Source organism: Onychostoma macrolepis, chromosome 14 (genome assembly GCF_012432095.1).
Source record: "Onychostoma macrolepis isolate SWU-2019 chromosome 14, ASM1243209v1, whole genome shotgun sequence".
In the NCBI taxonomy this organism is placed as follows: domain Eukaryota; kingdom Metazoa; phylum Chordata; class Actinopteri; order Cypriniformes; family Cyprinidae; genus Onychostoma; species Onychostoma macrolepis.
In genome coordinates this window covers 24,509,810-24,534,767 of record NC_081168.1, presented here as the reverse complement: position 1 = coordinate 24,534,767, position 24,958 = coordinate 24,509,810, and the positions used below count along the sequence as shown (strand labels likewise).

The following is a 24,958-nucleotide window of genomic DNA, read 5'->3' as shown; positions in this document are numbered from 1 at the left end:
ATTCTACATAAATATTGTTTAAAGCAATACATTTTATTGGAATAATATGATCATCACCTCACACTCATAGTTTTGATTGAAATATTTTTTTAAATAATAAATACACCACATCCGATTGGACGGCTGCATCTGACTAACCCCAGCAGCTGAAATATTTTTTAATGCATTAATTATTGTAATGTATTCAGAGTTCAAATCAGATCCGCAGATGCACAGCTCCCTTGCAACTCTCCAATGGAAATCAATGACTTTCAGTCTATTCCCTCTCATTTGTGAAAAGGCAGCTATAAAATCAGCACTCAGTACACTGTTTGTCAGAGACCGTGAAAAGGCAGCTTTTGAGACACTATAAGAACAGACACTCGGCCCGTAAGAGTCAAAGCTGTTCATCTCATGTACACACCAACAATTAACAATACAACCCCTGAATTAAGAGTGAAAACTGTCCCTCCGTCTCGTTCCTCTTTGATTTGTCCTTTATTTCAGGAGTAGATTAATATTCCGCTCGCTCTCTTTCATCGATTCTCTAACGAGTTTGAGCTCCTGAGTTCAGTGTGAGATGTTATGAATATTACATTAGCTCACATCTATTTATTTCCAGAGAGACCGGCACTGTCCTGGAGCCCATGAGAAGAGTGTGTGTGTGTGTAAGGGAGAACTGATTGTGTGTGTGTGTGTGTGTGTGTGTGTGTGTGTGTGTTTTGCTCAGGTTTTGCCCAGGCAGACGTGCGGTCTGTTCACACACACCATTTTTCATAAGGAGTACCCCGGCGGGCCGCAGGAGCTGGAGCGGATCATTGACGGAGGGGAGCTGTTCCTCACTGTCCTGCTCAATCCAGTCAGTCCCTCTTACATACTCTATACATCAACTTACGCTGTGCTTATGATCGTACTGTCAGCAGGACTGGGAGATATAGCTATAAAAATAGGTTAATAATTTTCAGCCTTTTGATGATGTTCTGTAAACACCTTAATATTTATATATTTGATTTATATGCTGTATATCAATCAATATGATATACAGTATATAAATCAAATATATAAATATTAAGGACTGTGATTAATCATGATTAATCACAAATTTAAAATACTAGGATTTACCTGTAAATGTGTTGAAAAAGAAATGCATGAAACTAGTTTAAGGAAACAGAACCTTTCACACTTCCGCCAGGTATGAGACACAATCCTTATTATTCTTTTATCATTATTCTTTTGTTTTTATTCAGCCATTATCAGCCTTTATACTGGCAATAAAACGTTTACCAAGCCACATCGCTTCAATCCCAGTATACATTTACCCAACTATTATCAAAAGCATTTCTAAATAAATACAAAAAAAAAAAAAACATTTTCTTGCAACCTTACGTGAATTATGACAAAATGCATTATGAAGAAGAATTGGATCTGTTCTGCAGCTGCATTAGAGCTAATATTAGCATCATGCTTCATAAGACAATTTATGAGATTAATAGTACACTTTTACTCAGAACTCACTTCAAACCACCATCGAGTGTTTGTAATAACTTCCTTTTACGATCACATGTGGAATTTGGTCGTTACTGTTGTTAAAATATGCTATTTATAGCCTTTTATATCGCTGCACAAATTAGCATTTCAGACGTACACATTCAATCTTAAGAAAATCACATACAAACCATATCTATCGTGTGTTTATTATCTTATATAATCTATAGTGGCTGTTGTCATGTTTATTTCTGCTGCTCTGCTGAAACTCACGTTGTTTGTGATGTTACAGTCGTCTCTCTGTTCTTAAGTTGCCAGGTATACATTTCAAGTATAATACACATTACCAAAAGGATCTATTTTAATTTTTATTTGTCTATATACACTTTGGGCGGCCCTGGTACATTAAAAAAGTAGCCCAAAAAACCGCAACCCACAGCTCTGTAATTTTTTCCCGCAGCTGTATTTTCGAAATAGCCCACTTGTGCCGTTACCCTGGCAACACTATGCTGTACCCTCATCACACAATGATAGATAACCTTCCGCGCTGCGATGACGTTAGGGTCAAACCTTATCAAACGATTAATCTTACGATTTTTTATGATACATTTTTTATTAATCGCATGCGTTAACACATTAACGTTGACACCTTTTTATATATATATATATATATACATATATATATATATATATATATATATATATATATATATATATATACACATATATATATATATATATATATATATATATATATATATATATATATATATATATATATATATATATATATATATATATATATATATATATATATATAATATATACACACACACACACACACACACACACACACAGAGAAACATAATTTCAACCAAACAGTCAGTGTAGCCAAGTTGATGTATGTGCTTAAACATAAAATGCAGTACAGATGTTAAAAAATAATCAAGACATGTTTAATTTAAGATATTTTTCCAGAAACAGTGTTTCTTATTAATACTTTGTTGGTCTATAAATAATATATAATAATTATGAAACAATTAATGAATAATTATAAATGATAAAAATAACTGAAATCATTATGCAGTTATAAAAATAATTATTTGAATATTTATATTTTATAATTAGGAAATGATCTAAAATATCTAAAATATTAAATAATTATGAAATATAAAATAATTATGAAATATTAAAAATAAAATAATTGTTTCAGGCTTTATTATTATTAACCGCTATTCAAAAGAATCAAGATTTGATAAAAGCTGATGTTGTAAACAAGACATCTTTTAATAAATGAACTCAAGGAAGAATAATATTTAATAATTTTATTGATATAGACCAATGAAACAAATATTAATAATCAACATAATTTACCTATTTGGATTTTCACCAAAGGTACAAAGAGTGAATAATGAATTAATATTTATCCAGACAAGACAAATGACCTTCAAAACATTTGAAGGTAAAAAAAAAATCCAGAGCTGATCAATCTATTTTAATTAATTTGTAATTGTAATAAATATTTTATATCTAATAATTATTTTATAATTATGAAATAATATATAATGTAAAATTAATTCTGAATTAATAAATCATTATAAATTATATAATATTTTTATGCAATTATAAAATAGCTATTTTAATGGTTAATTTATATTGTAATGTTTCATAGTTATTTTATATTATTTTAAAATAAAATATGAAATAATAGTAAGTATATTTTAAAATATATTTTATTTTAAAATAATATAAAATAACTGATTTATTTTAGAAATATAAAATAATTATGAAATAATAGTAAATATAAAACAATTTCAAAATAATTGTTTCAGACTTATATTTATAACTGGCCATTCTACAAAAAAACTGCTTAAATTGAAATTAAATGTTGTAATCATTGACCTTGTATTTTTGCTAAACAATTTTAATATATGACATTATATACACTGAACACTTGCCTTACAAACAAATAGTTGAATCTGAATTTGCTGAATACAGTTGTGAATTGTATTTCCAGTGAAATGGCTTTGATTGGCTGAAGTGTGGTTGTTTCTCAGATTAGCATCTTCATGACGCACCTGTCGAACTACGGGAACGACCGTCTGGGTTTGTTCACCTTTAAACGGCTGCTCGACTTCCTGCTCACCTGGACGCACCTGAAACTACAGACGCTTCCTCCGCTGCAGCTGGCCGACAAATACTTCCAGATGTTCCCGTCCGACGCCGAGCCGCTCTGGCAGGTCTGTGACGACGGCAGTTTACTCAACGTGTTTTAAAACAACAGAAAGTTGAACGTACAGGAACAAAATATATATCTGCATTTGAAATCTGAACGAAATGCATAATGATGTGAATTAATAGTGATTAAAAGCACTGAATGCAGCAAAACCTCCAGCAGCTTCACTGTGATTGGCTGCTGCTTACTGCTCATTTGCATAAAGTCCAGCATTTCCTGACTCTTTCTCAGCTCTGCTGTCAGTCTGCTTGTGATGCTCTGTCTCAGTGAAATCTGTCAGCGTTGTGATCTTGTGTTTAGGATCCCTGTGAGGATAAAAGACACAAGGACATTTGGTCGAAAGAGAAAACCTGTGACCGTTTCCCAAAACTGCTGCTCATTGGCCCTCAGAAGACGGGTGAGGAGCAACACCGCCACCTGACAGACGCATGCGGAACTTCACACACTCTTTACACTGCCAGATAGTCATGTGTTCCTGTTATATCAAACTTATAATCAAACCTGTTTAAACTGCAAGCGTAGCGTCAATTTGAAGTACTTAATTGGCATGATTGTGTTTTAAAATATTGTCAAAGCGTACACCAATCAAGTAATGAGAAGAAAAAACTATTAAATTAACCCCTTAGAATGTCTGTTTTTGAATGGGATTTGTACCTCAGGAGGCACATTTGGGTTAATAATTAAAATTAACAGTTAAAAACGGTTAAAATAAAGTGCTAAGTAATGAATTAGAAAAAAAATTATTATATATTATAAAAATATTATTATCCTTTTTTTTTTTTTTTTTTTTGTTAGAAACTAAAGATGACCGATCTCATCTAAAAAGAAATTAGATGAAATCACAGAAAGATTCATTTAGTTGACGCATTAATTTATGTTACTCTTATTAAATGTATTTTAAATAAAATATATTTTAAATAAAGCATTAAAAACATTTTATTAAAATTAAAAACAAAAAAAGTACTAAAAAAATTAAAAGTACTAAAATAACTCAAACTTAATAAAACAAAATGCTATACATATTTAAAATAATTAATAAAAATTACTAAAGCAAACAAAATTGCTGAAATTAAGAATTTTTAAATATCAAAATAAAATAAAAAATACTAAATAAATAATTATTATAGTACTAAATGAAAAATAACATGCATTTTGTATGATCTCTCTTATTACGTTAAAATTATTCACATTTTCACAGTTTCTGCAAGGGGTTCACAAACTTCTGCATGCCACTGTATATGGATGATACTGTAATAACAAATTTTTATCAGATCAATGGTATATTTTCTCTCGTGGTTTTTCTCAGGAGCAACGGCTCTCTATCTGTTACTGGGGATGCATCCTGATCTGAGTAGTAATTACCCCAGTAAAGAGACGTTTGAGGAGATTCAGTTCTTCAGCGGTCACAATTATCACCGGGGCATCGACTGGTGAGTGTCAGTGGAGCTGCAAACATCATAACGCTGCTCGTTTGCATTTATGTCTCTGTTTTCTCGATCTCTCCTGCAGGTATATGGAGTATTTCCCCCTCCCGTCCAACAGCAGCTCTGATTATTATTTTGAGAAAAGTGCCAGTTATTTTGATTCAGATATAGCTGCGGTCCGAGCCGCAGCGCTGCTGCCCAGAGCGAAAATCATCACGGTTCTGAGTGACCCTGTGGACCGAGCTTACGCCTGGTACCAGGTACATACTACACCGTTTACATCTGACTAACTTACTTTCTTTATTAACAAAGCATTACAGCAAATACACATTTTCTGGAGGTGCAAGTTAGAGAATGTACATTACCACAGTAATCATCCTTTTAGCAGTGGTATTTGCAGAAAAACTGCAGTAATCACAATTACAGTATATATTTTTTTTTATTTATTTTTTTTTTCATGTTTTTGTGTGGTATCAGTGCTATCAGTAATATTTTTAACCATAAAAGACTGAAAATCATTATAGTATAGTTATTGTACTGATTATATAGTATTTTATGCTTTGTACGTAAGTTTATTATTTTCGCTATAAAATATAAAAAAACAAATTACAGTTTAAACCGTCAGTGTAAACTAAGAATGTAATTAATTCATTATTTTTAAAAGAAAATACTTAATTTAAAGAACAAGTTAATAAAAAAAAAATAAATAAAATATAAAATTTTTATTTATTTCTTTGTTTATTTATTTAAAACCAGTCTTGATTATTATAAAAGTAGGTAATGTTGATTATTAAAATTAGTTTAATTGTCCTATATCAGTAAAATTATTAAAATTTAATTCTTCCTTGAATTTGTTAAAATTTTATTTAACCATGAAAACACCTAAAATCGTGATAGTATAGTTATTGTTCTATGATTATTTTGGCTATAAAATAAAAAATGACAGTTTGAATCATCATTGTAGACTAAGAATGTGATTTAATTTATTATTATTTAAAATGTAAATAAATAAATACATTTTTATAAATACATTTTATTTATTATTATTTTATTATTATATAATTCTATTTTTATTTTTATTAACATTTCTAGATAATACAAGTAGGTGAATAATGTGCAGTTTTAATATTTGTTGCTTTGGACTCTATATCAATAAAATGATTAAATATTCTTCCTTGAGTTCATTTATTAAAACACGTCTTGATTATTTTCAACTATATTTTTTTTCTGTATTATAGGGTTTCTATTAAATATTTGGTTGAAATTATGTTTTTCTTTCAAGGCATATCAAATAATAAATATAAATATTGACGTTTACTTGCTTAATTTATTTATTCATTTTATTTTTATATTTTTATTATACATTTATTTGATATATTATTAAATTAAATTACATTTTTTTTTATATTTAACTGTGATTTTTTTTTTTTTTTTTTTTTTTTCCTCTTCAGCATCAGAGAGCACATGCTGACCCTGTGGCTCTGAAATACTCTTTCCATGATGTCATTACGGCATCCCACAATGCACCTGTGAAGCTGCAGGTCCTGCAGAAGCGTTGTCTGGCTCCAGGATGGTACGCTACACACCTCTCACGCTGGCTCAAACACTACCACCACGACCAGGTCTGTGCGTTTAGCAGCATATATGACCGTTTGTTCTAATACAGCAGATTTATTTATCATATTTCATTCATTAAACCCTCACAGATTCTGGTTGTGGACGGTCAGACATTGAAAACAGATCCAGCATCAGTCATGGAAAAGATCCAGACATTTCTGGGTTTGGAGAATCGGGTCGATTACCACAAGATTCTAGCGTGAGTTTGAGAGTCAGTACACAAATTGATATTATATGTTTTAACTGTGACATTTCAATCTCATGACTTTCTTAAGGCATAAATGAACATTGCTTGAATTAAATTAGGGATGCACAATATTTTCGGACTGATATCGGAATCAGCCGATAATGGCTTTAAAATGGAAATATCGGCATCGGCCTGATATGAAAAATTATGCCGATATGTCTTGCCGATAAGAGGAATGGGTTAACTCGCATGTGCTCAGGGTGTGCTAGTGATTAGATCACATGAGCAGTGTGGCTCATTCTTGAAGCAAAGTTTTGTCTGAATGACGATTAGATTTGACTGATTTAGATCGCTGCATTTAATCTGTGAAAGCACCTACAGAATGATGGTTCTGTGTGTGATAGAGTAAACAGTAGTGAAGGGGGCGCAGTTGGCCTACTTCTAATTAAATTAAAAGTAAAATAGCCTACACAAATAACATTTAGACTGTGTGTTTCTGATTCAATAAAGCAGTAATTGATGTCATAAAATGAGTATGTTTTGATTTAGTGGTTAGAAAGCTATAGCTTACATGAAAAAAAAAATCACAAACATGACATGTGTAAATTTAAATAATTTTATATATACTGATTTATTCATTAATTTGTAATATGTTTTATTTTTTTTAACAAATTATGAGCTCTAAAAGATTTTCAGAATTTTTACAACTTTTTTGTTTTAGACCATCTACAAATGTTAAATCTTAAAATAAAATGTTAGGGTTACCACTGCATCTTTCCTGGGCGGGAAAATGCAGCGATTGATATATAGTTTATTTATAGTTATTTTCATTATTCATTATTTTTATTTAATTCTAATTAATAAGTTCTTGTTAAAAACTAACCAAAAGTACAAATATTTTGCTTATAATTTCTGCACAGGAGAGACTTGGTGTTGTTTCCAAACAAAAGGAAATATATCGGTATTGGCCAAAATGAGTTGAAAATCGGGATATCGGCAAAAATCTAATATCGTGCATCCTTAAATTAAATACACTCAAAAAAGCTTTAATGAACTCAAATCAAGGTTAGTTCAGGTCTGTACATCGAAACTAGAACAAGTTCATTTACAGTAAACATAATGTTTTGTTAAACAAACTTTAAAAACAAGTAAAAAAGAAAAATTAATGTAGTCTAGACACAAAACGAGTAGGTAACATTCCATTTTACAAATGTAAGTGGATTGAATATAATGAAATTATGTTGTGACAATGATGTTGTCCTCAAGAATTGTACTCTTCAGCTCATTTTAACAAAGGAAATTGAACAAGCAGCAAACATGCAAAACACTTTTTGAGTGTGATGGGAAAATAGAACAGTTTCTGTTATATTGTGAATATAGTCATAACTAAAAACTTTAGCACTACCCAAAGTGCATTAATATTTCAACTTTATTTTGTAGTAATACATAGACTTATCAAAACAATAAGGTAATTATACATTTTTAATAAAACATTATTAGATAAATTAATTGGTGTTATCCTTCCATTAATTCACTTCCGTTTAAGAGGTTGAAATAATTCAAGATTTTTTCTAATTTAAGTCTCTTCTGCTCACCAAAGCTGCATTTATTTGATCAAAAATACAGTAAAAACAGTAATATTGTGAAATATTATTTCCATGTAATTTAACTAAATTGTAAAATATTTAAATACATTGTAAAATATAACTTATTCCAGTGACGCAAAGCTGATAAATACATGATAATGATGCTGAAAATTCAGCTTTGCATCAGAACTCAGCATTTGTAAATTACATTTTACAATATATTCAAGTAGAAAACAGCTATTTTAAATAGTAATAAGATTTCACAATATTATAATTTTTTTTTTACTATAATTTTTATCAAATAAATGCAGCCTTGATGAGCAGAAGAGACTTTTTTCAAAAACATAAGAAAATCTCGATTTTAATAGTGACATGCAAACTAAGGTTAATAGTTGGTCTCTATCAGCATGCAGAACCTTTTATAGCAAATATCAGGAATTGATAATGTTTTGCAGGTTTGACCCCAAGAAAGGCTTCTGGTGTCAACTGCTGGACGGAGGAAAGACCAAGTGTTTAGGAAAGAGTAAAGGACAGAGATACGCAGACATGGACATACAAGTAACTCTTTTCACTCACAGAATTTATTTATTGAGTTTATTGTAAGAAGAAGTAGAGGAAATTCACATTCATAGTCTGTCTCTCTTCATCAGTCTCAGGTGTTTTTGAGGAAGTACTACAGAGATGCTAATATCCAGCTCTCTAAAGTGCTGTATAAAACAGCTCAGGTTCTGCCCGGCTGGCTCAGAGAGGATCTGCTCAACATCAGGTAACAGAAGCTGTCGTTTGGTCAGCACCACAAACGTCTGGAGTGCCATGAGACTCTCAAGAGTCGAGTCCACCGATGGACATACAGGAGGAGCAAACCACCTCTGACTGAAGACTGCTCTGACCTAGATGAGTTTGAACTAAAACCAAGTTAAAGAACTGACTTAGTGCTTTAAAACTCACTGATACGAAATTTATTTAAAGGCCAGTATTTATGAACTGACTCATATCTGTCCTGTTATTGACAGACTGTGCTGGACTAATATGAAGATCCTCAAACAAATTGCTGCAGAAACAGAGACACTGAAACATTTTTTTACTCAAATTTGATACAGACTCAAAAATCATGCCAACGAACTGTGACGTATTCACATTTTTTAACTTTTTGTTTTTACATTTTTAGCTAGTTTTTGTGTTCTCGGGGCAGTTTTACATTTTATAACGTGGACTTTAAAGGAGTCGATTTACTCACGCTTCAAACAGAGGACTTTCTTTCTTCTGTGAAACTTTGTTGAGCTCCAACAATGACAGTAAAGTCCCATCAAACAGTAGTGCACTATAGTCCATCTCTTCAGAATTCATGTGATGCTCTAAATCACAAACAGATATGTTGAATTTTCTTCATGTTCATTATAGAAAATATCTTTTGTGTTTTACAGAAGAATGTCATACAGGTTCGAACAAAAAGTGTGAGAAATCATTGTTTTTGGGTGTATTATCCATTTAAAGTTGCATCTCATAAGCTAAATAATACGTAGTTAAATATTAGAGCTAAATAATAATACATTTCTACTCTTAGAACATGAATTTACAATTTAAAGTGACATTTAAGTGCATTTTTTGTGTGTGAGAGAACAGCCTTTTAATGTCAGTTTATTTTCTCATTAAACAGAAAACTGCTGATTTTATTCAAGATAAATGTGTTAAAGCAATAGTTCACCCAAAAATACTCAAATTGAATATTGTTTGCTCTCACTGTTGTTCGAAACCTCTATATAACTTAAGAGGAACACAAAATGTTTACATTTTTCCTTTCAAATGCTTCATCGGGTTAATGTTAGTGAAATCAAACACACCACGGGCTCTCACAACTGCATTTTTATTTATTTATATACATATTTTTTCATGAAGGTCACCTGTCATTTGTGTTCACTAGGGCTTGTTTGAATTTCTGTCATGCATGAAGGTGAAATTATATGAGATATTGAATATTGGGCAGATGTTGAAAAATAACTCATGTGACCTTTGGAAAAACCCATCACTGTTTTATTACTACAGGGTTTATATGGTAGTGTCCAAAAACCGTGATATTAACACAGTTTCTATGGATTAATGGATATGGTAATATGAATAAATGTAGGCAGATTGAAGCATCTCTCACTACATGATTCAGAAATTAATTCTCATGTTTTCATCTTTGCCTGAGATCTGACCTGGTCAAACACATGCAGATTAGAGCAAAATAAACCACACTTTTACTAATGCTGGAGGTGTGTGTGTGTGTGTGTGTGTGTGTGAGAGTGAGAGAGAGATATTCTTTGATGTCTGGTGTTGTTCCTATGGTTACACATTTCCTCATCTCCTAAGTGTTTTTATGAGTTCAATTACATTCATATTGTGTTTTGGTCTGAAAAGCTCCAGAGTTTTAGGTTATTAATGTGAGTTTCTCATCTAAGAAAATTTTCTGAAAAAAAATTAAAAGCATTTTGGGTAAGGACTTTATTTGTTGGTTTTTAAAATACATTTCATGACACATTAGTGATGTATAAAAAGGTTGTAGTTAATTTGTTCAAACACACGGTGGCAGCAGAAGCTTCCAATATCATGAGTTTTTGAGAGCTGAAATAATCCCGTATCTCAACTGGGTTTTTACAGTGGAAAACCTGTTTACAACAAGGTCATAATTATAATTGTAACTATAAAGTTTAATAATCATTATAATAGTATGACAATAGTAAAACTCACACCACAACTGTAATGATCTCGTTGGAATCACTTTCATAACGATTATTTCCAGCTGATAAACGATAAAAGCATTGACAGTCAATCAGAATCCACTTGACTTTAAAGGGCGCGAAAATTTAAACTGTGGCGCGCCCTTAGAATAAAATGAACTTTTATCATTGGTGTATTTTTTTTTTTTTTTTTGGTGTGATTTAAAATCAATTTTCTTTCTTTTTGACTTTATTTACTTAATGTTCCTGGTCTTTTTGTGAATGATTCAGTCAAAAAAGTTTAGTTTTTATAATCGTTCATCAAAATGTAATAACCTGCTCCACATATCAAACAACCTTCCTTTGCAGGTTTGTTTGGATCATGCTAGTTTGTTGCCGGTCCAACACGGCCTTCAGTCTCCGGTACAGTGACTGTACTAGTCAGAAGATTGTTCATTAGTTGTGCAACTTCAGAAAGAAGAAAATTTTCCTGGTAAGTTTGAATAGTAAGTTGAGTTGGTGTTGGTCACATATTATTGGGTGATTTTGAAGTGGTTTATGGTGGGTTACAGTGGTCTGGGCTTCACTGTGTAGACACTGGTAATGAGTTTCTCTAAATGTTGTTGGCTGGATTCAACATCTAGGCTACATCACTTGATCTCCAAGATGAGGCTTCTAATGGATGACTGACTGACAGCACTTTACCAGGTTAATGTTCAGGTAATACATGTTGTAATCCAATGCTCCAATATAAACATGATGTTAAAACTAATTTTAACCTAGAAATTAAGAAATTGAGTTAAAAACCTTTGAGTTAAAAGGTTTTGCAGAGACATGTTTGAGGTATGGTTAAAATTGATTGACGGGTATTTTTCCTCACAGTAAATGCTGATCCAACAACATACACTGAACAAAATTATAAACGCTTTTGTTTTTGCCCCCATTTTTCATGAGCTGAACTCAAAGATCTAAGACTTTTTCTATGTACACAAAAGGCCTATTTCTCTCAAATATTGTTCACAAATCTGTCTAAATCTGTGTTAGTGAGCACTTCTCCTTTGCCGAGATACTCCATCCACCTCACAGGTGTGGCATATCAAGATGCTGATTAGACAGCATGATTATTGTACAGGTGTGCCTTAGGCTGGCCACAATAAAAGGCCACTCTAAAATGTGCAGTTTTATCACACAGCACAATGCCACAGATGTCGCAAGTTTTGAGGGAGCGTGCAATTGGCATGCTGACTGCAGGAATGTCCACCAGAGCTGTTGCCTGTGAATTCAATGTTCATTTCTTTACCGTAAGCCATCTCCAAAGGCGTTTCAGAGAATTTGGCAGTACATCAAACCGCCCTCACAACCGCAGACCACATGTAACCACACCAGCCCAGGACCTCCACATCCAGCATCTTCACCTCCAAGATCGTCTGAGACCAGCCACCCAGACAGCTACTGCAACAATCGGTTTGCATAACCAAAGAATTTCTGCACAAACTGTCAGAAACCGTCTCAGGGAAGCTCATCTGCATGCTCGTCCTCATCGGGGTCTCGACCTGACTGCAGTTCGTCGTCGTAACTGACTTGAGTGGGCAAATGCTCACATTCGATGGCGTCTGACACTTTGGAGAGGTGTTCTCTTCACAGATGAATCCCGGTTTTCACTGTACAGGGCAGATGGCAGACAGCGTGTGGGTGAGCGGTTTGCTGATGTCAACGTTGTGGATCGAGTGGCCCATGGTGGCGGTGGGGTTATGGTGTGAGCAGGCGTATGTTATGGACAATGAACACAGGTGCATTTATTGATGCCATTTTGAATGCACAGAGATACTGTGACGAGATCCTGAGGCCCATTCTTGTGCCATTCATCCACGACCATCATCTCATGTTGCAGCATGATAATACACGACCCCATGTTGCAAGGATCTGTACACAATTCCTGGACGCTGAAAACATCCCAGTTCTTGCATGGCCAGCATACTCACCGGACATGCCACCCATTGAGCATTTTTGGGATGCTCTGGATCGGCGTATACGGCAGAGTGTTCCAGTTCCTGCCAATATCCAGCAACTTCGCACAGCCATTGAAGAGGAGTGGACCAACATTCCACAGGCCACAATCAACAACCTGATCAACTCTAGTCTACACCTGTGCAATAATCATGCTGTCTAATCAGCATCTTGATATGCCACACCTGTGAGGTGGATGGAGTATCTCGGCAAAGGAGAAGTGCTCACTAACACAGATTTAGACAGATTTGTGAACAATATTTGAGAGAAATAGGCCTTTTGTGTACATAGAAAAAGTCTTAGATCTTTGAGTTCAGCTCATGAAAAATAGGGGCAAAAACAAGTGTTGCGTTTATAATTTTGTTCAGTGTATTTGTCTTTTAAAAAATCTTGGTCCTCATTTACAATATATAGAGTGAGCTTTGTCAAATCATTCCATCATGCATGATCCACACTGAAGGTCATATTTATTCTTTGGAGTCTGCAAGTATCAGTTACACACAAACATTGATCAAACAAAACAAAAAACAAACAAACGAGTTTCTCAAGGCAAATGCTGAATGGTGGCTAGACAGCCTTTAAAAGTAGTTTTAAAAAGTTTGAAGGTTATGTATCTCTTATGTGATCTGGTTCTTGAGCAGAGAGATCGAGTGAACTGAGCAGATGTTTGAAGAACAGACAGATGTCAAGCAACATTAAATGTTTTATTAGAAGTTTGTATCACCACAAAAATATTTTTTTTCCTTGTCTAATTCACCTTACTCAACTTATAACTGAAGTTTAGTGGTATAACCAAGTTAGCGGAGTCATTTGAACTCAGTAAAAAAAAAATTAAATAAATCAATAAATGAATAGTTCAACCAAAAATGAAAATTTGCTCACCTTCAAGCCATTAAGATGGAAAATGAGTTTGTTTTTCATCAGATTTAGCTAAATTTAGCTTTAAATCACTTGGTCACCAATGGATCCTCTGCAGTGAATGGGTGCCGTCAGAATGAGAGTCCAAACAGCTGATAAAAACATCACAATAATCCACAAGTAATCCTCACCACTCCAGTTCATCACACTGTTAGACATTTCAAAGGGTTTTTACAGTAACTTAAGTTACTGTAATTAAGATTTACAGTAGCAAACTGCATTTGATTTATCAGTATACTACTGTAATTCATTCATTCATTTTAATATAGATTTCATTAGATTTTATAATTTTTATATAGAATTCATTTTATTTTTACTCTACATAGGTACTACTGGCATTCAATTAAAACAGACACAATAATTACAAAATATCAATTTCTTTATTTAAAACACTGCATGTATAACACTTAAAAATACAGACTTCCAATGCTGGAACAGTGCATCTTCACCATTTCTCCTGTCTTAGGACGTTTTGCAGTGCATTATGTTGTGTCCTCTGGATTCATCCTCACAAAGAATCTTTAGGCAACAGAAACATAATGGGGAAAAAAGACAAACAGCCAAAGAATACATAGCCATCTGCAAAACCCAGGTGCTGCTCCAAAACGTGGCCACCATCTTTGCTCACAATCCACTTTGACAGAAATGTCTTCTCTGAAAAACAAGAAGTAGAAATAGCACACTTTTAAAAGGCAAACCTCATATAGAATACACAAATCTCTCAAAACCATAGTTGTTCTCTTACCATGAATTATCAGTCTCAGGGTGGCTGGCCTGCTCATGTCTTTCTTGATGCTTCATTGCAGTTGCCTTTAAAACACAAATACAAAAAAATGCAGTAAGTTTTAAATTCCATTAAAAACTATAACAAACTAATTCTAAAACTAGAAAGGCAGCTAGCCATAAAACTAGTTTAACTTAGCTAACATATGATTTTATTTTCTCAATAGGCTACTGGCCAACATTAACTACTACCTGAACTAAATTTCACATTAGTTAACCTAATGTTAATATAAGATAAGCGTTGCTCGTTAAAAACTATTTTAATTCGGTAACTTAATTCAATAAGATGACAAAAGTCGTTTGAAACGACAGCGCAGTTTACCATGGTAAAGTGTAACCGCCATGTTGATGAGTAAATGTTACTATGGGTTAAACTGGTGTGCAAAAATCTGACACAAACACACAGACAAACGTACATATATTTTTACCTTGCTTATTCTCTCGTAAGGTGCATCAACACACAGCGTAGATGTTCTCCGGAGCTCTTCCACTCTCACAGGTTCATCCCCGAGAAAAACCCGCCAACTCGACAACAGACAACAATATAGAACCCATTATATATACTATCTACAGTGGATGCGGACAGTAAACTGATGCCCCGGTATATTTCTGACGTACAGATGTACTCCAAGCGCTGGCGCTGTTTCTGACACGAAGAACAAACGGATTTTCCAATCATTAGAAGCGATGTAACCATAGACTGTAAAAAGGATGTAACACATCCAGTAGTCAGTCTCAAGCTGTTGCGGCGTTGTAGACACGGTGTAGGGCTAATTGTGTCAATCCAAATGTAAGAAATGAGGAAAATAAAGAGACCGTTACAGCAGTATACAGCAATTTAAAAAAATACAGTAAGTCTCTGTATGTGGGATCTGATGTCACAGAAAATTCCCATGATGCAAAGGGTATTACAGTTATTTACTGTAAAGGGAATTTGCAGTATTACACTGGGTGATATACAGTAAATAACTGTGGAAATTACAGAAATGTCTAACAGTGCAATTAACCTCTTGTGAAGTGAAAAGCTGCATGTTAGAAAAAAACAAATGCGTTAAGATGTTTTTAACTTATAACCGTTCTATCTAAAATAAAAGTCTATAATCCATAATAACGTTTCGTCCAGTAACAAAGTCATCTTATCTGAATCAGGAGAGAAATATGCACAGATCAAGCAATGTTTACAAGCCAAAACAGTTTTAAACAAATATGTGGTTGGATTTTGAGAGGGCAACAAGGGGCATGGACTTTGTTACTTGAGAAAGTGTTATTATGGATTATGGACTCCTATTTTAGCCAGAAGTAGCAGTTTGAAATCAAAAACATCTTGATAATAGATTTATATTTTTTACAAACATGCAGCTTTCGCTTCACCAGATGTTAACTGATGGACTGCAGTGGTGTGGATTACTTGTAGATTGTTGTGATGTTTGTTTTTATCAGCTGTTTGGACACTCATTCTGACGGCACCCATTCACTGCAGAGGATCCATTGGTGAGCAAGTGATGCAATGCTACAGTTCTCCAACATTTCTTTACAGTCTTCTTTAGTTCATGACTTTCATCTTTTATCTCCCTGCTTGTCTGTAAACAAACGTGTTGCTAGGAAACATGCCCCTGCAGTTGAGCTGGTGGTGGTTGTTAATGGAGGATCTCGGGCCAGTATTGTTCCTGAAACGCTCCCCTCCCCCTGAAACAGGAGTCTGAAACACTCTTCTCCAGAGGGAGGAGGAGACGGGCTTTATGAAGGCCACTGCACTTACGGGAACGAATAAAGAACACATTCCTACAGTCCATCCTGGAGGAATGTTTACACCATTCCCATTAGAATTATTTGCAATCTGGAAACAATCCATACAAGAAATTCTGTAAGAATCAGAAGTGATCCTGGTGAAACTTTGATGCTTGTTGGTTTTTATAGTTTGAACGTCTTATAAACTTCTGTTTTCTCATCTGGCTCTCGCCATGATAGTCCAATAGAGAACTTTTGTTCTAAAAGAATGTTTCTCAACAACCACAAAAAACTGTCTTTAATGTCTCTGCTGCCTCTCCTACACAGTAGTGACATTAAATTCTGGCTTTTGTTCAGATATTCAGATATTTCTCCTCTAGAATTTCAGGAGAATCTCATTATTCTCTCAAATCTCAGTATGAACATTTCTCATCAAATCATTTGAGCTGCTATTCAGATACATGTGAACTTCCCTGCTAACAAAAATGTGACCCTGGACCACAAAACCAGTCTTAAGTCGCTGGGGTATATTTGTAGCAATAGCCAAAAATACAATGTATGGGTCAAAATTATAGATTTTTCTTTTATGCCAAAAATCATTAGGATATTAAGTAAAGATCATGTTCCATGAAGATATTTTGTAAATGTACTACTGTAAATATATCAAAACATCATTTTTGATTAGTAATATGCTTTGCTAAGAATTCATTTGGACAACTTTAAAGGCGATTTTCTCAATATTTTGATTTTTTTGCACCCTCAGATTCCAAATATTGTCCGATCCTAACAAACCATACATCAATGGAAAGCTTATTTATTATTTAATTTAAAAAAATTGACACTTCAGACTGGTTTTGTGGTCCAGGGTCACAAATATGTTTTGCTAATGTTCCATTAAGTTCTTCAAAATGTCCATTTGTTTTATTTTTGGAACATTAAGGGAGCATTCCATATTATTATTTTGTGAACATCGTAGGAATGTTACTTTTGAACATTTTCTGAACATTCTGAAACAATTAGTAACATTTAAAAAAAAAAAAAAAAAACGTATCTGTAAACAGTAGCGTTACTCAAAATGGCCTGGTTTCAGAGCTTAGACTAAACCAGGATTATGCCTTTAACTTAAGACATTTAAGCAGTTGCTCACGCTTTATTTTAAGGTCCAATTTTCACTATTAACAAACCATTAACTATGACTTTTGCCTCAATAAACTAAACCCCTAATTTGCTGCTTATTAATAGTTCGTAAGGTGGTTAAGTTTAGGTATTGGGTAGGATTAGGGATGTAGAATATGTGCTTTATAAGTACTAATAAACAGTCGTGATACTCTTGTGAATGGCAGCTGACTGACCCAGAAGAGAAGAAATCATTGAATAAAGTTATTTTTGTTGTCTTTGTTAACAAAAAGCATTTCGTAGCTTCATAACATTACGATTGAACCACTGATGTCACATGGACTATTTTATCAGTGTCCTTACTACCTTTCTGTACCTTGATCATAGTAGTTCCATTGCTGTCTATGGATGGTCAGAAAGCTCTCGGATTTCATCAAAAATATCTTCATTTGTGTTCCGAAGACGAAGAAAGGTCTTACGGGTTTGGAACAACATGAGGGTGAGTAATTAATAACAGAATTTTATTTTTTATTTTTTAATTTCATAACACTAAGCAAACATTTTATAAACATTGCTGTTCATAACTTTGAGAGAACTTTCTCTGTTAGCTAGGTACTGACTCATTTGAGCCTCTTTTATTTTAGGAGAAACAACAGTGATACAAAAGTTCTCAGCCCTGTCTCATTCAGATTGTCCTGTGGTCATGTGATCTGTTAGAGGGGTGTGATGTGCTATATTGCTCTGTTCTGAGGTGTGTGTGTGTGTGTGTGTGTGTGTGTGTGTCTCAGGGCCCCTCTTTTTCTTGTTTCCTTGGTCACACTGACGGACACACACACTCTCACTATGGCGGCCTCAGAGACGTGCAGCTCAGTTCCTGAGTCTCCTGAACCAGAGTCCTGCGACTGGCCGCAGCTGGACCAGAACCAGGAGCAGGACCAGACCCTGCAAAACCAGAACAAGAAGAAGGAGGAGGAGGATGAAGACGAGGAGGATGAAGGATCTGAACTTCAGGACCAGAAGCCTTTAGACCCGGAGTGTGTGGAGGAGAGATTCCGGATCGACCGGAAGAAGCTGGAGCTCATGCTGTACGGTGAGTGTTTGATCGATGACGGTAATCTGTCATGGTTTTCTGTAGAATTATTCCAGAAGCTTCATTAATCTGTGCATGCAAATGAAACCTGTTTAGAAAGCCACCTGTCATGGTTTTCCAGCAAAATGTCCTTCTGAATGCACTGAGATGTGATGTTAGGGAGCATTAGATGGATGTGGCCCGTTTGTGTGCTGGTTCTGCCGTGATGAACAGGTTTAATGGTCTGTTATCATGAGCTGTCCAGGAACATTCTGGAGTCGAGTCGAGTTTAACCGCCTGCGATTCATCAACACGAGCTGGAGTTGACATTCAAATCCCTCAGAGATGAGAGCGAGTGACAGATTGAGCTTGTCAGAGAGGAAAGCGAAGAAATGCCAATGTTTTTGTGCTGATCTGTTATAGAAGTTCAGAAGTTTTCCTTCAGAGCTCATCAGACCTAATGGAGGAGTTAACTTTAAGAAGAACTTCACCTCAGATCGTTCACCTAAAGTTAGAATTAGAAACCTTATTTTTTGAAAAAAGTGCCTCTGATTACTTAGCAAGCACAGCTCTCCTCATAAACACACGATTTGGGGAATCGCTTATGTCTGGATCTCAAACGCTGGACTTGCACACTCCGTTTAACAGTGATTCTTGCTTCAGCCGTCTGTGTTTCTGCTCATTGTGTCTTTAGTTCGCTGTGTTTGCTTCTTTCACAGGGAGGTGAATTAGTTTTGCGTCAGCATCGGTTGCTCTAACATAACTTTGCTGTTTGACGCCGTTTCTCAGAAGCAACTTTGGGGGCTTTTTCTTTTACACGCATACACACACGCTGGTTGTTCAGTCATTCTTGCTTGCAGAGCCGTGTAACCCGTAGCGATGAGGAGCAGTTAATGAAAGGAGGGATGTTCGCCCTAACCCTTTAAATGTCACTCTGGGCCAGATGTGTTTAACTTTACCACCCCACAGACACTCTCCATAGGCATAATGGTTTTCAAACTGTGAACTGTATTTTCTGTCTCCTTACCCAAACCCTACCCCTCACGGAGGTACTAAGGAGACAAAAAAAAAAAACACCCTGTAGCTTCATTTATTTATTTATTTCAGTAACATTTACATTTTTGGTAAAGCATATAAAGTATCATATAGTCTATATATTGTCTACATATAGTTTAGAAATAGATGATGTGGAAACAAAACAAAATATGTATGAACAAAATATGCTGTTATGAATGCAAAACATGCAATATATTTTTTTAGCAAAAACACAGCTGTTTATTTCACTACCATTTACATTGTTGGTAAAGCATATTTGGTGTGTGTGTATATGTGTGCATTTCTGTATGTGTGTGTGTAAATGTATATATATTTGTCTACAAATAGTGTACTTTAGAAACAAACTATATAGAAACGGTGTAAACCGATATAATTAAATATATTTTATAAAATATAAAAAATATATGAAGAGTTAATTTGCAAAAACAGATGACTCCCTTGTTTTTTCATTGTGCATTCCAATTAATCTCAATCAAACTGCACTTGGGTTATTTTGACTAGGTTAAAACACAAAAAAAAGTTAATTAACACAATAAAACACAATAAAAACATGATAACATAAAAAACATGATTTTTGAAAATAAAAAAAAAATGAGTTATCTGTTTTTGCAAATAAACTCTTCATATATATGTTTTGTTAATCTTTTTTTTTTTTTTTTATCATGTTTTAAAATGAAATTTGGTGTATAAATCTTTTTTCCTCTGTGTCTTTAGCTCCCGCAGAAGGTTCTGGACTCTCAGGCGAGGAGTTCTTCCAGAAGGTAAGAAACTGAGTTCAAATAAACATCTAATAATAACCAGTGTTGTTTTAATGTCATTGATATCTTATTGTAGTTTTGTTAATGTTTTGAATTTTAATTTCTTATTTCAAGTAATCAAAATGTGTTTTATGGTTTTAGTTTTGGAGTATATGCTATAACACACCTGATATTAACTCATCTTTGATCAGTTCCTGATATGGGCCACATTCACATTTCTGTGTTTAAACGTTCATAATCCTGTCGAAGCGGCTGCCATCTGCAGACATCAACAAACGTGTGCATGTGTTTGTTGAGATCCTCTGGTGTCTCAGTATGAAGATCACATACTGTTTTCTGGTCTTTTGTTAATTAAGGAGAAAGAAAAAAAGTCACTGAAGTGATTTTGTCCCAAACACACAGAACAGATTCTCTGTTATGAAGGCAAAACTAAGAGCTTTGAGATGCTAATGAGCCATTGTCTCTGTTGAATGGAGGATGTGAAGATGCAAATTGAGTGTCTTTTGAACACTAGTTTCTCTTGCTCACACACTCATTGTCTCAGGTGATGAGAGAAACACACACACAGGTGAAATGGCCATCCAAGCTGAAGATCGGTGCCAAATCAAAGAAAGGTGAGTGCATTGATTCACCCTCATGTTGGTCCAAACCTAAAAAGAGTCGTTTAGTTGAATGTCCAGGCTGCTGTTTTACATACAATGACCAACATTTCCAAAGCACCATAAAGGTGTCATAAAACTAGTTGACATGACCCATGCACTGTATTCCTGCTGTCTGGTTACATGCAATTGCCTTTGCCATTATTGACATCTGACCTGACGTAATGCATTTTAATGCGCCAAGTCTGAATATGCAGATGAGGTTTAAGCTAAAGTCATACGCGTTAAAACCAAAACTATGCTTTGGTTTTTAATGCGTAAACGAGATTCACTTTTTTTTTTTTTTTTTTTTTACTATAAATGCAAAATGTTCTCTTTTAGGGTTTAGGTCAGTTGTAATAAACTAAATATAAAACATTTATGTTAATTAAAATAAAATAATCCATCTGAAATAAAATCTAAAAAAACCTTAAACTTATTTTATTTCAGTCAGTTGCCAAGGCAACTTTTCTCATCTTTGTTTAGTTTAAGTTGAAGTTCTAAAATGACTAAAACTAGAAGAAAAAATGAAAATTCTTCTAAATGAAAATTTTTAGTATTTTATCGTCTAGTTTTTTATCAATTCTTATTTCAGTTTTTAGTAATTTTATTACTTCAAGTTAAACTAAATGAAAATTTCAAGTGTTGCTTTGCCAACTAACTGTAATAAAGCAAGTTTAAGCTTTGTATTTTTATTTCAGTTAACAATTTTACATTTTTAATGAAAATGTTTGTGAATAGTCTTAGCTTTAGTTAATTATAAAAACCCTGTTGAGAGAAATATGACAAAACCAACTGAAGAAATGACTCAAGAAATTATTTATTTATGCTTTTATTTTGAGCAAAATGTTATTTTTTTTAGGGTGTGGGTTGGTCCAGTGTTATTATGGCAAACTAAAAGTAAAACTATTTTTTACTTGTAAAATTACGTTAATTTAAATAAAATCAACTTTAACTGAAATAAAATAAAATAAAAACTTTTACTTATTTTAAGTTTAAAATTTAGTTAAACTTGAAGTACTAAAATGACTAAAACTAAAACTGAAATAAACATGAATAAAAACTAAACAGATTTATTAAAAAAGGGGCAAAAACACCCAAAAATTTTGTTCACACAAAAATAAACAAAAATATTAAAGAAGTATTCTTTTATTTCTTCTTTTATTTTATTTTTATTTCATTTGATTTGTAGTATTATTTTCATTTTATTTTTAAAATTCATTTAATTTTTTATTTTATTTCAGTTGGTTTGAATGTGCAAATAAGATTTTTAAAGCAACTATTTACTTTCTCAACAAATGTCTTAAGTTATGTAAGTGTAATAACATGCACCGATGAATTGTTCACAATAAGATCAAAGGAAAAAACATTTTCATAATGTTTTGAAATGTAATGACTATCTCTATCTCTTCTTTACTGCTGACAAAAATAAAAGCCATTTTCATGATCCCAATCCACATGTATTCCACTGAATATTTTGGTGTTATGGAAGTAAAATGCATTGTGATGATTTGTGTATTTCTATTCAGATCCTCATGTGAAAGTGGAGGGGAAGAGAGCAAACGTTCTGGATGCCAAACGCAAGATTTTAGAGCTTCTAGAGACTAAGGTGAGATTTGAGCTCCTTTGATTTCTCTCTCTGTTCATCTGTCCTGTGGCATTCTCACAGCAGCCCACCTGTGCACAGGTGAATAAAGTCACGCTGAAGATGGACGTCACACACACAGAGCACTCTCATGTGATCGGGAAAGGGGGCGGGAACATTAAGAAGGTCATGGAGGACACTTCCTGTCATATTCACTTCCCCGATTCCAACCGGAACAACAGCGCAGGAGAAAAGAGCAACCAAGTACTCACTTCCCTCACTGTTGTAGCATACTGCTGCACACACTACATACTACATGATTCATTTGAGTTTTATATGAAAATGTAAGCAAGTATGAACCTGCAGGTGTCAATCGCCGGGCCGGTTCAGGGGGTGGAGTCTGCCAGGAGACAGATCCGGGTCAGTGACTCATTAACATTAATATTCATTATATTCAAACATGTGAATCAGTATTCATATTTTCTTTTTTTCTTTTTTTTAAAGATTTTTTTGTTTAAGATGTGTCTTGGTTATATTTCACCTCATAATCTGAAAGAAAGACCAAAAAAAGGATCATAAAATGCATTTTGTGAGGTGTTAACTGATATGTATAGGTTGCACGTCACTGAAAACAATATTATCACTCATTTATTATTATTTATAAGAAATAGGTGTATTTTTTTTTTCTCTCTTTCGGATCAGTTTTTGCTTGTCTTTTAATAATATCTAGTTTTTGTTTTTTTTAATCTGTTTTAGTTTTAACTTTATTTAGTTTTAGTTGTTTTAGCACTTGAACTTAAAAAAAGAGAAATGTTGCCTTGGCAGCAAACTGAAATAAAACAAGTATAATTTTTTATTGATTTTTTATTTTTTTTATTTCAAGTAACATTTTTAATAGTTTTGATTTTGATTTTGATTTTTTTTGATGTAATGATATTTAGATGGTAATAACCCTGGCAACTATAATATATAATCTTATAACATAATGCTAATTTGAATATATTAATATAATATTACAAATTAATATATTATAGTATATATAAATAATTAAAACATTTGTGAAGTATTTATACTTTATGGTAATTTCTGTTATGCTACCTTTGATTTTTATGATGCTTTAAAAATATATATGTATATGTATGTCCCCCCTTTTGAGGAGGGGGGGGGGACTAAAACTAAAAAAACTAAAATAATGTGGTTGCATAAGTGTGCACCCCCTCTTATAACTGGGGATGTGACTGTTTTCAGAATTAAGCAATCACGTACAAACTCATGGTATATAGGTATCAGTGCAATCAATTTTATTTACAAAATTATTCTTATTATTGTGTAAAATGTATTCTTATTCCAAGCATATTTTATAATATATAATCCTATTTATTATTTGATTATTTAAGTCTCCTGTTTAAAAAATAGGAAAATATGCACTATTGTTGTATATAATTATACGCGATACAGTTATGTATATATCTGTTTATAATACACATTTTAAAATTATATTGCATACCTGCTGCTGCCATAATAAAGACCCATTTCGAATGTTTACGTGCTTTTCTTCTCTTTCTGCTCCCAGTCGCTGTGGTGGAGCAGTTCTGAAGTATTGTTCTTTTAAATACTTTCCAGCATTTCGGAAATAAATATGTATGCAAATTACGGCGAAGTACAACAGTTAGCCTAGAGTACGGTGTTCGGGAGTGCTCGATTTCTTCTCGTAAACTCAGAGATGTGGATTCAGACGGCAATTAAATTACCACACGACCTTGGTGTTTGTCAAAAAAACAGTAGGTAATTCGGCCGGGGATTTTTACGGGGGTGGTGAGAGATAAACACCGACATTCTCGATTCGGACGGCAATTAAATCGCCAAGGTCGTTTTTACAGACGTCCATATGAGAAACGATTACCGTCTGAATCACTCTTTAGTCGCATCTTACATCAAAAGCCATGGTCCACAAAGAGCATCCAAAGCATCAGAGGGATCTCGTTGTTAAAAGGTATCAGTCAGGAGAAGGGTACAAAAGAATTTCTAAGGCATTAGATACACCATGGAACGCAGTGAAGACAGTCAACCTCAAGTGGAGAAAATAT

General features: G+C 33.7%; 2 protein-coding genes across 3 annotated transcripts in view; both read left to right on the top strand.

Annotated features, from left to right (window-relative positions):
• The window catches only part of ndst1a (N-deacetylase/N-sulfotransferase (heparan glucosaminyl) 1a), a 43,705-nt gene extending 32,716 nt beyond the window's left edge, over window positions 1-10,989 (top strand). The window contains 9 exon segments of the mRNA XM_058797886.1: window positions 710-838; window positions 3,522-3,704; window positions 4,001-4,097; window positions 5,007-5,130; window positions 5,210-5,384; window positions 6,576-6,746; window positions 6,831-6,940; window positions 8,970-9,072; window positions 9,165-10,989. Coding sequence (XP_058653869.1) covers window positions 710-838; window positions 3,522-3,704; window positions 4,001-4,097; window positions 5,007-5,130; window positions 5,210-5,384; window positions 6,576-6,746; window positions 6,831-6,940; window positions 8,970-9,072; window positions 9,165-9,284 — 1,212 coding nt within the window. The 3' untranslated portion in view covers window positions 9,285-10,989.
• Window positions 10,990-11,607: 618 nt separating this feature from the next.
• bicc2 (bicaudal C homolog 2) overlaps window positions 11,608-24,958 on the top strand; it is a 34,006-nt gene continuing 20,655 nt past the window's right edge. For both annotated transcript variants that reach the window (XM_058797052.1, XM_058797053.1), the window contains exons 1-9: window positions 11,608-11,706; window positions 11,858-11,933; window positions 18,153-18,264; window positions 18,554-18,855; window positions 20,605-20,651; window positions 21,193-21,262; window positions 22,816-22,895; window positions 22,974-23,135; window positions 23,238-23,291. In XM_058797052.1, coding sequence (XP_058653035.1) covers window positions 18,609-18,855; window positions 20,605-20,651; window positions 21,193-21,262; window positions 22,816-22,895; window positions 22,974-23,135; window positions 23,238-23,291 — 660 coding nt within the window. In that variant the 5' untranslated portion in view covers window positions 11,608-11,706; window positions 11,858-11,933; window positions 18,153-18,264; window positions 18,554-18,608. The remainder of the gene's footprint in view (window positions 11,707-11,857; window positions 11,934-18,152; window positions 18,265-18,553; window positions 18,856-20,604; window positions 20,652-21,192; window positions 21,263-22,815; window positions 22,896-22,973; window positions 23,136-23,237; window positions 23,292-24,958) is intronic.